We start from the raw sequence: 16,799 nt of genomic DNA on the forward strand, positions 1-16,799 counted from the left end.
CACATGGTGACTGCACCACGAAATTAAAAGACACTTGCTCCTTGGAAGAAAAGCTATGACAAACCTAGACAGGGTATTAAAAAGCAGAGACATTACTGACAAAGCTATGTTTGTTTGTTTTTATTTCCTAGTCAAAGCTATGGTTTTTCCAGTAGTCATGTATGGATGTGAGAGTTGGACAGAAAAGAAAGCTGAGCACCAAAGAACTGTTGCTTTTGAATTGCGGTGTTGGAGAAGACTTGAGAGTCCCTTGGACTGCAAGGAGATCAAACTAGTCAACCCTAAAGGAAATCAGTCCTAAATCTTCACTGAAAAGACTCATGCTGAAGCTCCAATACTTTGGCCACCTGATGTGAAGAACTAACTCATTGGAAAAGACCGTGATGCTGGGAAAGATTGAAGGAAGGAGGAGAAGGGGATGACAGAGGATGAGATGGTTGGATGGCATCACCGAACAATGGACATGAGTTTGAGCAAGCTATAGGAGTTGGTGATGGATAGGGAAGCATGGTGTGCTGCAGTCCATGGGATCACAAAGAGTCAGACACTGCTGAGCAACTGAACTGAACCGAACTGATATGCTGACAACAACTGCATTTATTGACCTTTCCTGTCTCTTCTTTCATGTTTTAGACACAGGTTCTATATATTTGCTAACAGACTCATGGGGCATTTGTCATCTCCTTCAGTTATTTATTCTTTCATACATTCAAAAATTATTCTGAACTATTCTTATATTCCAGAGATAGTCATGGGCCATTGGAAATATAAGTGACAAGCATCTAATATATTTGCCCTAATAGAATTTATCTCATAGCATGAGAGACAGTAAAACTAACAAGTTAGTGATTCAGACTATTTGAAGTCTGTGCTGTGGAAAAAGAAAAAGCAGACATAGTAATGGAGCTTAACATGCCAGGGCATGAAGTGTCACTGCAGACCTCATTGAAAAGATAACATCTGAGCAAGGATGAGGACATTCACTGCCTGTTTTATTTAGTGTTACCTGTGTACATTTGTGCAAGTCTAATCATCCACTCACATGCATATAATTTACTTTGGGGGCTTCTGTTCCAATTATGGCAGGGTCAGTAATTTGAATCAATCCCATGATGAGCATAACCAAAACAAAGGATAGGATGCTTCAGATATCTTAAATATCACAGTAGAAGTTACAGGATAAGAAGGAATTGCTTCCCCAGGAACTGTGAGAACCCAGAGAAGTAAACCTAACACTCACATACACTTCAGCAGTTGAAGAATTTGACAGGTCAGAAGGGAGTGTTACCAATCCAGGTTTGCATTTAGTGATGGGGGGAGCATACATCAATGCCTAGGACAAAACCAGATGAGAATTATGATTACAACCTCCCATATATCCTCAGGATGAACAGAAATGCTCAGAGACCAGGTTTTACACAGATCTCTCAGATCTCTAGAGATCTAGAAAGCCTCAAGCCTTGAACTTGGATATAAGTGATCAAGGATAGGTGATACCTCAGGGTGAATTGAATAAGCAGACAAACAATTTGAGCCTCAGTTATTTCTGCTACTGCTGCTAAGTCACTTCAGCCGTGTCCGACTCTGTGCAACCCATAGACGGCAGCCCACCAGGCTCCCCCATCTCTGGGATTCTCCAGGCAAAGAACACTGGAGTGGGTTGCCATTTCCTTCTCCAATGCATGAAAGTGAAAAGTGAAAGTGAAGTCGCTCAGTTGTGTCCGACCCTCAGAGACCCCATGGACTGCAGCCCACCAGGCTCCTCCATCCATGGGATTTTCCAGGCAAGAGTACTGGAGTGGGGTGCCGTTGCCTTCTCCACAGTTCTACCAAACATTAAAATACAGTAACCAGTGCACATTGAAACGTAATGAGCAGCACAAAGGAAACAAGATACCAAACATATAGTAGGAGCCAGTGGAAACAACCAACAAGAGAAGCAGAACCATTAAGTGTTAAGACAAGGGAATTGATAGACACAGATTATAATAGTATTTTATTTAAAAAGATAAAAGACTATTTGAAAACATATAATCACAGAACCAAAAGTAGTGACTTATTATTATACAAAACAACCACATGGAACACGATAAGTGGAAAAGTCACCATGCCAGCATATGTACCAGGTGTTTCTCTCTGGTGAGCATAATCCTCACAGGTATTCACAGAGGATCCCAAGAGAGCCTGGCAGAGGAGCCATCTTCCTTGAAAAGGCCTCATGATCATAATTAAGACTGTTCTATCTCATAATGCTTCCAGATATAGTTTCAGGGTCCCTACATGCACTGTGTCAAGTTCTCAGAATCACTCCACTCAAAGAAGCATAAAAACATAATGAATATGTTTCATTTATTGTCCTCCCACTCCAGATGCATTTTACAATTAAATAATTTTTTTAAAAACCATTGTTGCATGGATGGCATGCACAGATGGCATTGAATTTTTCTCAAGATTTATGGGGAAAACAGTATGGAGCTTCCTGAAAAACCTAAAAATAGAAATACAATATGATCTAGTAATTCCACTGCTGAGTATATATCCAAGGAAAACAAAATTACTACTTTGAAAAGATACAGACACCCCAGTGTTCATAGAAGCATTATTTACCATAGCCAAGATATGGAAGCAACCTAAGTTCTCATGAAAAAAATGAAAAAAGAAGATGTGGGATATGTATAACAGCAGAATATTACTCACCCATAAAAAGGAATGAAATTTTGCCACATGCAGCAATGTACATGGATATAGAGAACATTATATTTAGTGAAATAAGTTAAACAGAGAAAAACTTATACTCTATGTTATCACTTATATGTGAAACAAATCAAGTGAAAGTATACAGCAAAACAGGAACACACAGCTATAGATAATAGACTAGTGGTTACCAGTGGGGAGAAGGGTGGGAGGAGTGGAGAGATAGGAGTATGGAAAGAGACACAAACTATTATGTATAAAATGAATAAGCAACAAGAATGTAATGTACAGGCTTCCCTGCTGGCTCAGATGGTAAAGAATCTGCCTGCAATACAGAAGACCCAGGTTTCATCCCTGGCTCAGGAAGATCCCCTGGAGAAGGGAATGGCTACCCACTCCAGTATTTTTGCCTGGAGAATTTCATGAACAGAGGAGCCTGGTGAGCTACCGTCCATGGCAGGGAGGAGTGTAGAGATGGGGGTATGGAATTAAGAGACACAAACTACTAGGTATAAAATGAATAAGCAACAAGAATATATTGTACTGAACAGAGAAATATAGCCATTGTTTTGCAATAACTTTAAGTGGAGTATGAGCTATAAAAATACTGAATGCCTCAAATGAATATAATACTCTAAATCAACTGAACTCCAATAAATAAATAAATTTTAAAAACTGAAAATCCCAAGTCCTCCGCATGATCAATGGGAAAGAGAAATGAGATCAAACCCACAATGAGATATTACCTTATATTTGTTAGGGTGGCTGTCAAGAAGATAAGAGATAATAAGTGTTGCAGGAATACAGAGATAAGGAAATATTTATACACTGTTGTGGCAATGTAAACTGGTTTAGCCACTATGGACAAAAGTATGACGATTCTTCAAAAAATCCATGATATAACTACTATGTAATCCATTAATTCCACCTCTGGCTATATATATCTAAAGGAGAGAAAAACAGGACTTCAAAGAAACACCTACATTCCCATTCTTATTGCAACATTATTCCACAATAGACAAGATATGAAAACAAAGTGCCAGTCAACAGATGAATGGATAAAAAGTTGTGATAAATCTATATACCACAATGGAATATCATTCAGCCTTGAGAAAGAAGAAAATCCTGTCATTTGTAACAACATGAATACAACTTGAGGGCATTATGCGAAATGAAATAAGTCAGACAGGAAAGGAATCAAACTATTCAGACTATGACTTCCCAGGTGGCACAGTTGTAAAGACTTGCCAATATAGTCGATGCAGAAAATGCAGGTCTGATCCCTGGGTGGGGAAGATCCCCTGGAGTAGGAAATGATATCCTCTCTAGTATTCTTTTTTTTTTCTTTTTAAAAAATTTTTGATTTATTTTAACTGGAGGCTAATAACTTTACAATATTGTAGTGATTTTTGCCATACATTGACATGAATCAGCCATGGGCGTACATGTGTCCCCCATCCTGAACCCCCCTCCCACCTCCCTCCCCATCCAGTTCCTCAGGGGACAACCCACTCTAGTATTCCTGCCTGGAAAATTCCATGGACAGAGGATCCTGGTGGGCTACAGTCCACGGGGTCACAAAGAGTTGGACACAACTGAGCAACTGAATAGGCATGCACTCATACGGACTACACTATCACTTATAAGTGGAATCTAAAAAAGCCAAACTGATAAAAACAAAGACTAGGCTGGTGATAACCAAAGGCTAGGAAATAGGGTAACTGGAGATACGTTGTTCAAAGATACAAAGTAGAACAGGTACATAGTACTAAATCCTGCAGAGCTAATGCACAGTACCGTATTGATTGTTAACAATTCTGCATTACAAACTTCAAAGTTGCTAAGACTCTAGATCTTAGGTTTTCTCACCACATAAAATAAATGATAATTATGTGAGGTGATAGAAGTTTTAGCTATGCTTGGGTAGAAATCATATTGCAATATGTAAATGCAGTAACGGAGAAGGTGATGGCACCCCACTCCAGTACTCTTGCCTGGAAAATCCCATGGATGAAGGAGCCTGGTGGGCTGCAGTCCATGGGGTCGCTAGAAGTCAGACACGACTGAGCGACTTCACTTTCACTTTTCACTTTCATGCATTGCCTGGAAAATCCAGTGTTCTAGCCTGGAGAATCCCAGGACGGGGAGCCTGGTGGGCTGCAGTCCATGGGGTCGCTAGAGTCAGACACGACTGAGCGACTTCACTTTCACTTTTCACTTTCATGCATTGGAGAAGGAAATGGCAACCCACTCCAGTGTTCTAGCCTGGAGAATCCCAGGGACGGGAGAGCCTGGTGGGCTGCCGTCTATGGGGTCACACAGAGTCGGACATGACTGAAGTGACTTAGCAGCAGCAGCAGCAAATGCAGTAAATCAATGCATTGTACACCTAGAATATATGGTCTTATTTGCCAATTATATTCCAACAAAAAATACAGTAAATAATAAAAATGCAAAAAGACCTAAAAGATTTAAGGGAAGAAATAAGTCTTCATCTGCAAATGACCCTAGAAAAATTTTTAAATATTTCAAAAAGGAGCAGTATTTAAAAGGTCCATATACAAAAATCAACTGTCTGGTAGGACTAAAAGAGTTAAAAATTAAGGTAAATTAAAATTCAAAGTTAGTGTTGTTTACAATAACATCAAAAGTTAAGATGTCATTTCTCCCTTAAAATGATCTATAGATTCATTGCACAGGCATAAAAATGTTAATGTTTTGTAGAAATTGATAAACATTATAAAATTTAATTGGAAAAGAAATGGACTCAGAGTTTTCAAAGTACATTGGAAAAGGAAAATGAATTTAGATGCAAAGTAACAGCTTAGGCTTGATTACCTTGCTCAACTCTTCTAGATCAATAACAGTGCTCAAGTCTTTGGACTGATTGTGGCTTATAGTGTAGGTCAAGTGCATGGAGGACTTGTCTCCAGAACAAACTATGGATCTCTTTAAGACTCAACATTCTCATCTGTAAATTGAAGTATTTATAATACCAGCATCATGAGATTGCTATGAAAATCAAATGGGAAATATTGTAGGTTTGCAGCCAGACTTTCTACAATCAAAGACTAGTCCCACAACTTCCTAGCTGCATGACTTGGGGGCATTCTACTCTGTACATGATTCATTTGTAAAATAAAAGTAGTAAGTACTACTTCATATGATTTTTGTGAGGAACAAACCAGCTAATATACATAATATGCTTAGAACAGGGTTGGCACATAGAAAGTGCAAGTTATTATTGTTTGCTACAAAAATTAAAGGAGCAAAGGCATCTACAAGTATTAATACCAGTGACAAATATTGCTGCTATTGTTGTTGACTTCAAGGCATCTCCCATTTGGTGTACAAATACATAAAATGAAAGAAGTATGACTTTAATTGAAACAATTAGTTAAGCTATATTTGGTAGGTCCTAATATCAATAACCTCAGATATGCAGATGACACCACTCTTATGGCAGAAAGTGAAGAGGAACTAAAAAGCCTCTTGATGAAAGTGAAAGTGGAGAGTGAAAAAGTTGGCTTAAAGCTCAACATTTAGAAAACTAACATCATGGCATCTGGTCCCATCACTTCATGGGAAATAGATGGGGGAAACAGTGGAAACAGTGTCAGACTTTATTTTTCTGGGCTCCAAAATCACTGCAGATGGTGACTGCATCCATGAAATTAAAAGACGCTTACTCCTTGGAGGGAAAGTTATGACCAAACTAGATAGCATATTGAAAAGCAGAGACATTACTTTGCCAACAAAGGTCTGTCTGGTCAAGGCTATGGTTTTTCCAGTGGTCATGTATGGATGTGAGAGTTGGACTGTGAAGAAAGCTGAGCGCCAAAGAACTGATGCTTTTGAACTGTGGTGTTGGAGAAGACTCTTGAGAGTCCCTTGGACTGCAAGGAGATCCAACCAGTCCGTTCTGAAGGAGATCAGCCCTGGGTGTTCTTTGGAAGGAATGATGCTAAAGCTGAAACTCCAATACTTTGGCCACCTCCTGTAAAGAGTTGACTCATTGGAAAAGACTCTAATGCTGGGAGGGATTGGGGGCAGGAGGAGAAGGGGACGACAGAGGATGAGATGGCTGGATGGCATCACTGACTCAATGGACATGAGTTTGAGTGAACTCCGGGAGTTGGTGATGGACAGGAGTGCTGCAACTCATGGGGTTGCAAAGAGTCGGACACAACTGAGGGGCTGAACTGAACTGAACAGAACTGAAGTGTGATATTGGTAAACAAAAAATTTTATAGGTCACCTGAAATGTTAAGAATGGATCCTAAGAATATATTCTGACCATTGCCCTTCTCAGGGCCTCCTTTACATCTCTGTTCCTTAGACTGTAGATGAGGGGGTTCAACATGGGGATCACCACTGTGTAGAATACAGACACTACTCTGTTCTGCTCAGTTGAGTAGCTGGATTTGGGCATCACATAAATGAAGGTAATTGTTCCATAGTAGAGAGTGACCGCGGTGAGGTGAGAGGTGCAGGTGGAGAAGGCCTTGTGTCTCCCTTCAGTGGAGCGCATCTTCAGGATGGTGTTGAGGATGCAGATGTAAGAGAGAGATATGACAAACACTGTGATCACAAGGATAGATCCAGAAGAGATGGAAGGGATAATTTCAATAGTGGAGACATCTGAGCAGGAAAGTTTCAACAAAGGGGAGAAATCACAGAAAAAGTGATCTATCTGATTTGGTCCACAGAAAGACAGAGTCAATAAACAACTACCAAATGTCCAAGCATTGACACACCCACCGAGATAGGAACCCCCCACCAAGAGGACACACACTCTGGGGCACATATGGGTGGAATAGAAAAGGGGCAAGCAGATGGCCACACAGCGGTCATAGGCCATGACAGCCAGCAGGAAGCAATCAGTTGACCCAAACATCACCATAGAACAGAGCTGGGCTTCACAGCCAGCAACTGGGAGGGCTAGTCTATGTCTAAGAAGTCCTATAATCATCATAGGTGTGACAGATGTAGAACAACCGATGTCAACAAAAGCCAAATGGCCAAGGAAAAGGTACATAGGGGAGTGAAGTTGGGAACAACTTGCTATTAAAATAATTATGGTGATATTGCCCACTAAAATAATAACATATATGCCTAGAAATAGCACAAAGAAGATGCCACAAAGTGTAGGATCCTCTGTTAACCCCAAAAGGATGAACTCCGTCACGCTGGTGTGGTTTCCAGCCTCCATGTCCTCTGGGAATTGTTTCTGTTGAGGGAAATGTTCATTTCTTTTATGCACTCATTCTACACATTTTCAGTTCTCTTTGCTTATTCCACAGACTCATTCAGAGTGATTTCCTCTTCTGCGCTGCCTGTAAATATAGTGCTTTACAGGATTTGTGTGTGTGTTTCCTCTTTGCATAAAAGGAGAAGGGTTCAACCTCACTTTCCAGGATCTCAATTATGTTCTTTTTTTTTTTTATTAATTATTTTAAAACACCTCTCCAATCTTGACACCTACAAGGATCTCTCTCCCGAATTCCAGATCTATGTTTCAGTTGTTCTTTAGAAGTCTCCAGTTGGAAATCCAATTAATACCTGAAACTCAGCCTCCTCCAAACCAAACTCATCCTTCCTTGGACCGCTCTTCCTATGCGTTATGTCTGTAGAATGACACCATAATCTACCCAATCTTACCTTCTGTCTCTCTTTGCACCACATCTAATAAAATCCTATTGATTCTATCTACAATTTAGTTCCCAATTTTATTTACTCATCTCCACAATTTCACTGCTAGGCTCCCTACTTTAGTTGAGACCCTGAAATGTAAACAATTGCCATTATTTATACTAGGTTGTGACTTTTGTTGTTGTTTGCATGTTCAAATTTCACTATCCCCAGTTTATACACATTCTCCTCAACAACAGTGTGTATTTTATCTCAGTATTGCAAGTAACTAGAGCTTGGGAACAAAATGTCCTGAAGAAAGACTTGTTAAATAAATGAATGCATGATTAGTATAGTGAATGTGCTATAGGAAGCCAGAGAAGAATATAGTTTCCCTGTCCAGAGAAACCAGGTCTTGTGGATAAGGTCTTATAGAGATAACAGTGAAGATATTGTTAGTGTATTGAAAGTCTGTAATAATGGTATAAGTAATGGCTTGTGTGTTTCTAAATAATAATTATGTAATCATGTATGTGAAAAACACTTGAAAATTCAAAAGAAATGTAGCTTTCAAATATAGTCACACAAGTCAACTATTATAAATTTGGTAATTTATTTCCAGGCATTTTTCCCTTTGGATGCATTTTAATTGAGCTTTTATAACATTGCAGATAAAAGTTCAATACTGCTATTTTTACTTGGCATTTCAGTATAAAATCTGATCACATTATTATTCTTCAAACATCATTTTTGAGATGATAGTGCATTGAGTAACTAGACCTTAATTTAATTAATCATCCACTAAATTTGGACATTTAACTGTTTACAAATTTTTTACTATCAGAACTAGTAATCTTACAAATTGGATATAGAATTGGGAGGACAGCATTACAAAATATAATAAAATTTTAAAAATAATCCCATTCCTAGACATTTTTCTTAATCCATAATTCAAAGGAAATACACACTGTCCATTAAGATAAGTGCATCCCCATGATTTGTGATAAACCAATGTCCTAAACTGTGTTCATTGTTTTGTTGAGTATTTGGCTGCATTTTCACTAAAGAGTTTAGTACCCTGTTCATGTTTTGCCATTATGTTGTGACAAAGGCTAAGTTCCTATGTCTTAAAGCAGTCCTGAGAAAGAGGAGTTAATGATAATTTAAAAGGGAAGATGGAGAAATACTGCAATCCAAGGCAATAGTTTCAGGGCATACTAAAGGTTCAGTGAAAGTTGGAAAAGAAAGTTGTATTTATCAGAATAAGAAAATAGTATATATTTAAAGTATTATAAAATTTAAAAAGTTACTTGAAATTCATTTTAGTGATCTGAACATTTCACTTATGCACATCTTTTCTTCAGCAAAATATCAATCTCTTCTGGTAATTTCTACAGTTTTACAAATTTTTTTGTTTGCATTTTCTTTTAATTTTTTAATACAATTAGCTAACTGTAGAAAGACTCACCTACAAATCCTTAATTCTAATTGTGCCTCACAATCCATTTTGATTTAATTTTGTAGCATTTGCAAGTAGTATTTACATATTTGTAATCATATTATATATTACATTTTATAATTTACATTTTGGGGTTTCCCTGGTGGTTCAGTGGTAAAGAATCCACCTGCCAATGTAGGAGGCAGGAGTTCAATCCCTGAGTTGGGAAGATCCCCTGGAGAAGGAAATGGCAATCCACTTCAGTAGTCTTGCCTGGGAAATCCCATGGACAGAGGAGCCTGGTGGGCTTCAGTCCATGGAGTTGCGAAAGAGTCAGACATGACTTAGTGACTAAACAACAGTAATTTACATTTTTACTTAGCATTATCAATAATATATTTCTTGATTTCCCAAGTACTATTCATAACTGAAATACTGGATATACTATATTTCAAACTGTTTAATATGGTATTCATGGAGCTTTATAACCTATTTCTAATCACTTTTCTAAATGTGTCTCGCTATGTATGCTCCTTGGTTTTAATAGCCATGCTAACATGACATTGAAAATTTCCACTATTTTTGGTTCTGATTTTCAAAGAAAGACATTTTTCTGCTAATGACATTATTTCAGTTCTTAAGGTTTGGAATATTTGACACAAATAATAATATATACACCAAAGTATCTTTGAATGTCTTATCTTAAAATTTTAAAATATCTTACTTTAGAATGAGAAAGCATTTAATCTTTACAATAGTGGGGCTTAGTTCTTTGACAGAATGAATTGTGAAATATAATGAATCAATGGTTGAGAACCTACAGCTCATTAAAAACTGTGTTCTGAATAGTCTTCATTAAGTGCATCTAAATTACTCTAGTGACAGGAAAGCTAATCACCACAAGTGTTAGCTCTATCGTGAAAAATATATTTATAATCTTATCACTTAATCCCCCATGACTTTAATGGTACAAACAATCTCCTTTCTATATCAAAACACTGAAATGTTTGAACACAGCCAGCATTCTCCTTTTCGAAAATGAAGCATCCATAGATCCTTCACTATTCCACCTGAGGCATACTTTTCAGATCCCTCACAATTCTCCTTGTCACTCTCTGAACGTACCCTGGTCTAAGGAATGAGGCAAAGTCCTAAATAGGATTGTGCTCTGCCTTCTGACTCAAGCAGAGTTCATGGGGCCAACCCTGCCTTCACTGTGCACAGCACGAGCTTCAAAATGTGTGCTGACAGTAGTCATGGAGACTGGGAACAAAAATACCCAGATGCCCAGCCTCCCAGTGCTCAGCTGTTTTAACTTACACTGACACTTAAATCTTTTGGACCCCAGTTTTGTTTTGTTTGTTTGTTTAATGGAAATAATTGTCCCTGTAATGCAGCTTTGTTGTGAAATTAAAAGAAATGATATCTGCAAAGTACTCAAAAGGGTTTGGTTATGCATCAGAGCTAAGGAACTATTTTTGATTAAGAATTTTTTTGATAAGAATCATAATATAATTTTTCTTTCAACACATGTCAGAAGATTTTTGCAGATCCAAAAGAAGTCAGAAGTACAGTATATGATGCCTTCTCTGTTTGGGGCTCTACCAGTCACAGTCATACGCATAATATGAAGCTGATTCTCCCCCTTCCCTTCCATTCCATTGGCTACCTAGGGATCTTTCTAGAGCTCTTAATTTTGGCATTACATTCATGCTTGCTCACCTGAGTCAGAGATTCTGACTCTCCCCAATCCTTTCCCTCATTGCATGCATTGTTTTGATGATGAATAGAGGGCATAAGTCTATAAGCCTCATACAATGTGAACATCAGGTGATTTCTTCCTGATTTCCTTTTCATAGTCACAGTTACACAAGCTCAGCAGTGGCTTTGGCTGTGCATTCTGGGGACTCCTGGGCAGCCTGGTTTGGGTGCACAGACTGACCATTCTTCCGTTTAAATCTTTCTAAGGTCATAGTTTCTGCAGGAGTCAAGAGATAACGCTGGTGAAGGTTTATCTTTAATTTTCCATTTAACAAACAAAAATTTATTTAAACAAAAGCCATGACTATCGTACTTACCTTTCAGAATCAGAATTGCTGTTGCTGAATTCTGAAGAGAACTTTATAAAGTAAATGTTTTCTATTTACTTTTATGGTAGTTGTGCACTGAATATCTGACAATGAAAATCATTGACAGCTCCCCTTGTTTAAGGAGCATAGTTATGTTTCCTTGTTATGAAGATGCTATGAAGATGAGGCTGGGTGACTGTGTGTGTGTGTGTGTGTGTGTGTGTGTGTGTGTGTGTGTGTTGGGAGGAAAAGAAGGGCTCTCATAGAATATGGAAAAATCCCCTAGGACTGTTATTGTTTTCCCCTTTGAGGAAAAGGTTCTTTGATTTGTTCTCCAGAAATGACTGTAGAGCCACGTGTGTCATTAACGTGACATAAACAGAAGGTCCAGGTGTAACAAAAGGATCTGAGGACCCGGATGGAAGCCTTGTGCAGAGACTTGGACAAAAAAACCCCTGCTGAATAGAAAGCTGGTGGGAGATGCAACAAGAGTCAGTACCGCCAAGGCTCTAATTTTATCTCTGTAGACTGTTGAGTTGAGGGTATGAGGTGGTGAGGAAACAGCCATGGAGTACTATGAGTAAGTAAGCAGAAACAAAGCACAGTCTATTGTTACTCAAAGTGTAGTCCTCGGGCTAGTTGGCAAACTGTTGATTATCAGTCCAGGACCCAATAAGGATAGGAGTTGAAGGGTACTTTTTATACCAATTTGAGAAAGTAAATTTAAGTGTATTGACTCTGGTGGTGGTGTTGCTCAATACCTAAGTCATGCCTGACCCTTTGTGACCCTGTATACTGCAGCACGCCAGGCTTCCCTGTCTTTCACTGTCTGCCAGAGTTTGGTCAAATTCATGTCCACTGAGTCCATGATGCTATGTCACCCTCTCCTCCCTTTGCCTTCAATCTTTTCCAGCATCAGTGTCTTTTCCAATGAATCAACTCTTCACATCAGTTGGCCAAAGTATTGAAGCTTCAGCTTCAGCATCAGTCCTTCCAGTGAACATTCAGGGTTGATTTCCTTTAGGCCTGACTGGTTTGATCTCCTTGCAGTCTAAGGGACTCTCAAGAGTTTTCTCCAGCACCACAATTCGAAAGCATCAATTCTTTGGCCCTCAGCCTTCTTTATGACCAAGCTCTCACATCCATACATGACTACTGTAAAAACCATAGCTTTGACCAGACAGACCTTTGTTGGCAAAGTAATGTCTCTGCTTTTTAATATACTGTCTAGGTTGGTCATAGCTTTTCTTCCAAGGAGCTAGCATCTTTTAATTTTATGGCTGCAGTCACCATCTGCAGTGATTTTGGAGCCCAAGAAAATAAAGTCTCTCACTGTTTCCATTTTTTCCCATCTATTTGCCATGAAACGATGGGACCAGAAGCAATGATCTTAGTTTTCTGAATGTTGAGTTTTAAGGCAGGTTTTCACTCTCCTCTTTCACTTTCATCAAGAGTCTTTTTAGTTCTTCTTTGCTTTCTGCCATAAGGGTGGTGTCATCTGCATATCTGAGGTTACTGATATTTCTTGCAGCAGTTTTGATTCCAGGTTTTGCTTCATCCAGACTGTCATTTCGCATGACATACTCTGCATGTAAGTTAAATAAGCAGGGTGACAATACACAGCTTTGACATACTCCTTTTCTGATTTGGAACCAGTCTGTTGTTCCATGTCTAGTTCTAACCATTGCTTTTTTTAAAAAAAATTTTATTTTATTTACCTTTACAATATTGTATTGGTTTTGCCATATATCAAAATGAATCTGCCACAGGTATACATGTGTTCCCCATCCTGAACCCTCCTCCCTCCCCATACCATCCCTCTGGGTCGTCCCAGTGCACCAGCCCCAAGCATCCAGTATCGTGCATCGAACCTGGAGTGGTGACTTGTTTCATATATATTATACATATTTCAATGCCATTCTCCCAAATCATCCCACCCTCTCCCTCTCCCACAGAGTCCAAAAGACTGTTCTATACATCAGTGTCTCTTTTGCTGTCTCATATGCAGGGTTAGTGTTACCATCTTTCTAAATTCCATTTATATGCATTAGATACTGTATTGGTGTTTTTCTTTCTGGCTTACTTCACTCTGTATAATAGCTCCAGTTTCATCCACCTCATTAGAACTGATTCAAATGTATTCTTTTTAATGGCTGAGTAATATTCCATTGTGTATATGTACCACAGCTTTCTTATCCATTCATCTGCTGATGGACATCTAGGTTAACCATTACTTCTTGACCTGCATACAGATTTCCCAGGAGGCATATAGGGTGGTCTGGTATTCCCATCTCTTGAAGAATTTTCCACAGTTTGTTGTCATCCACACAGTCAAAAGCTTTGGCATAGTCAATAAAGCAGAAATAGAGGTTTTTCTGGAATTCTCTTGCTTTTTTGATGATCCAATGGATGTTGGAAATTTGATCTCTGGTTCCTCTGCCTTTTCTAAATTCAGCTTGAACATCTGGAAGTTCATGGTTCACATACTGTTGAAGCCTGGCTTGGAGAATTTTGAGCATTACTTTGCTACTGTGTGAGATGAGTGCAATTGTGCAGTAGTTTGAACATTCTTTGGCATCGCCTTTCTTTGGGATTGGAATGAAATCTGATCTTTTCCACTTCTGTGGCCACTGCTGAGTTTTCCAAATTTGCTGGCATATTGAGTGCAGCACTTTCACAGCATTATCTTTTAGGATTTGAAACAGCAACTGGAATTCCATCTACTCCATTAGCTTTGTTCATAGTGATGCTTTCTAAGGTCCACTTGACTTTGTATTCCAGGATGTCTGGCTCTAGGTAACTGATCACAACATCATGATTATCTGGGTCGTGAAGATCTTTTTTGTATTGTTCTTCTATGTATTCTTGCCACCTCTTAATATCATCTGCTTCTGTTCAGTCCATACCATTTCTGTCCTTTATTGAGCCCATCTTTGCATGAAATGTTCCCCTGGTATCTCTAATTTTCATGAAGAGATCTCTAGTCTTTCCCATTCTATTGTTTTCCTCTATTTCTTTGCATTGATCGCTGAGGAAGGCTTTCTTATCTCTCCTTGCTATTCTTTGGAACTCTGCATTCAGATGGATATATCTTTCCTTTTCTCTTTTGCCTTTTGCATCTCTTCTTTTCTCAGCTATTTGTAAGGCCCCCTTAGACAACCATTTTGCCTTTTTGCATTACTTTTTCTTGGGGATGGTCTTGATCTCTGTCTCCTGTACAATGTCATGAACCTCCATCCATAGTTCTTCAGGCACTCTGTCTATCAGATCTAATCCCTTGCATCTATTTGTCACTTCCACTGTATAATTGTAAGGGATTTGTATTAGGTCATACCTGAATGATCTAGTGGATTTCCCTACTTTCTTCAATTTAAGTCTGAATTTTGCAATAAGGAGTTCATGATCTGAGCCACAGTCAGTTCCTGGTTTTGTTTTTGCTGACTGTATGGAGCTTCTCCATCTTTGGCTGCAAAGAATATAATCAATCTGATTTTGTTGTTGACTATCTGGTGATGTCCATATGTGGAGTCTTCTCTTGTGTTGTTGGGAGAGGATGTTTGCTATGACCAGTGTGTTCTCTTGGCAAAACCCTGTTAGCCTTTTCCTTGTTCATTTTGTACTCCAAGGCCAAATTTGCCTGTTACTCCAGGTATCTCTTGACTTCCTACTTTTGCATTCCAGACCCCTATGATGAAAAGGACATCTTTTTACATGTTAGTTTATAAGGTCCTGTAGGTCTTTATAGAACCATTCAACTTCAGCATCTTCAGCATTACTGGTTGGGGCAAAGACTTGAATTACTTTGATGTTGAATGGTTTGCCTTGGAAATGAACAGAGATCATTCTGTTGTTTTTGAGATTGCACCCAAGTAGTGCATTTAGGCATATTCAAAAGCAGAGACATTACTTTGCCAACAAAGGTTCGTCTAGTCAAGGCTATGGTTTTTCCTGTGGTCATGTATGGATGTGAGAGTTGGACTGTGAAGAAGGCTGAGCGCTGAAGAATTGATGCTTTTGAAGTGTGGTGTTGGAGAAGACTCTTGAGAGTCCCTTGGACTGCAAGGAGATCCAACCAGTCCATTCTGAAGGAGATCAGCCCTGGGATTTCTTTGGAGGGAATGATGCTAAAGCTGAAACTCCAGTACTTTGGCCACCTCATGCGAAGAGTTGACTCATTGGAAAAGACTCTGATGCTGGGAGGGATTGGGGGCAGGAGGAGAAGGGGATGACAGAGGATGAGATGGCTGGATGGCATCACTGACTCAATGGATGTGAGTCTGGGTGAACTCTGGGAGTTGGTGATGGACAGGGAGGCCTGGCGTGCTGCGATTCATGGGGTCGCAAAGAGTCAGACACGACTGAGCGACTGAACTGAACTGAGTGCATTTAGGACTCTTTTGTTGACTATGAAGGATACTCCATTTCTTCTTAGGGATTCTTCCCCATAGTAGTAGATATAATGTTCATCTGAGTTAAATTTGCCCATTCCAGTCCATATTAGTTCACTGATTCCTAAAACGTCGATGTTCACTCTTGCCATCACCTCTGTGACCACTTCTGATTTACCTTGTTTCATGGATCTAACATTCCAGGTGCCTATGCAATATAGCTCTTTACAGCATTGGACTTTACTTCCATTACCAGTTACATCCACAACTGGGAGTTGTTTTTGCTTTGGCTCCGTCTCTTCATTCTTTCTGGAGTTATTTCTCCACTCTTCTCCAGTAGCGCATTTAGCACCTACTGACCTGGGTTAAAGCTCAACATTCAGAAAACGAAGATCACGGCTTCCGGTCCCACCACTTCATGGGAAATAGATGGGGAAACAGTGAAAACAGTGGCAGACTTTATTTTTCTGGGCTCCAAAATCACTACAGATGGTGACTGCAGCCATGAAATTAAAAGACGCTTACTTCTTGGAAGGAAAGTTATGACCAACCTAGATAGCATATTCAAAAGCAGAGACA

At 39.2% G+C, this 16,799-nt stretch overlaps 1 protein-coding gene across 1 annotated transcript; it reads right to left on the reverse strand.

The window, feature by feature from the left end:
- Positions 1 to 6,973: 6,973 nt before the first annotated feature.
- On the reverse strand, positions 6,974 to 7,906 carry LOC102287574 (olfactory receptor 5P1). The gene has a single exon (XM_005887790.2). It carries the CDS (start codon positions 7,904 to 7,906, stop codon positions 6,974 to 6,976), a length of 933 nt encoding a protein of 310 aa, XP_005887852.2.
- Between the last annotated feature and the right edge of the window lie 8,893 nt (positions 7,907 to 16,799).

Source organism: Bos mutus, chromosome 15, assembly GCF_027580195.1.
Source record: "Bos mutus isolate GX-2022 chromosome 15, NWIPB_WYAK_1.1, whole genome shotgun sequence".
Classification (NCBI taxonomy): Eukaryota; Metazoa; Chordata; class Mammalia; order Artiodactyla; family Bovidae; genus Bos; species Bos mutus.

What these genes read in the sequence shown, in the direction of transcription:
- LOC102287574 (XM_005887790.2), bottom strand. Translation starts at nt 7,906, where the DNA reads ATGGAGGCTGGAAACCACACCAGCGTGACGGAGTTCATCCTTTTGGGG.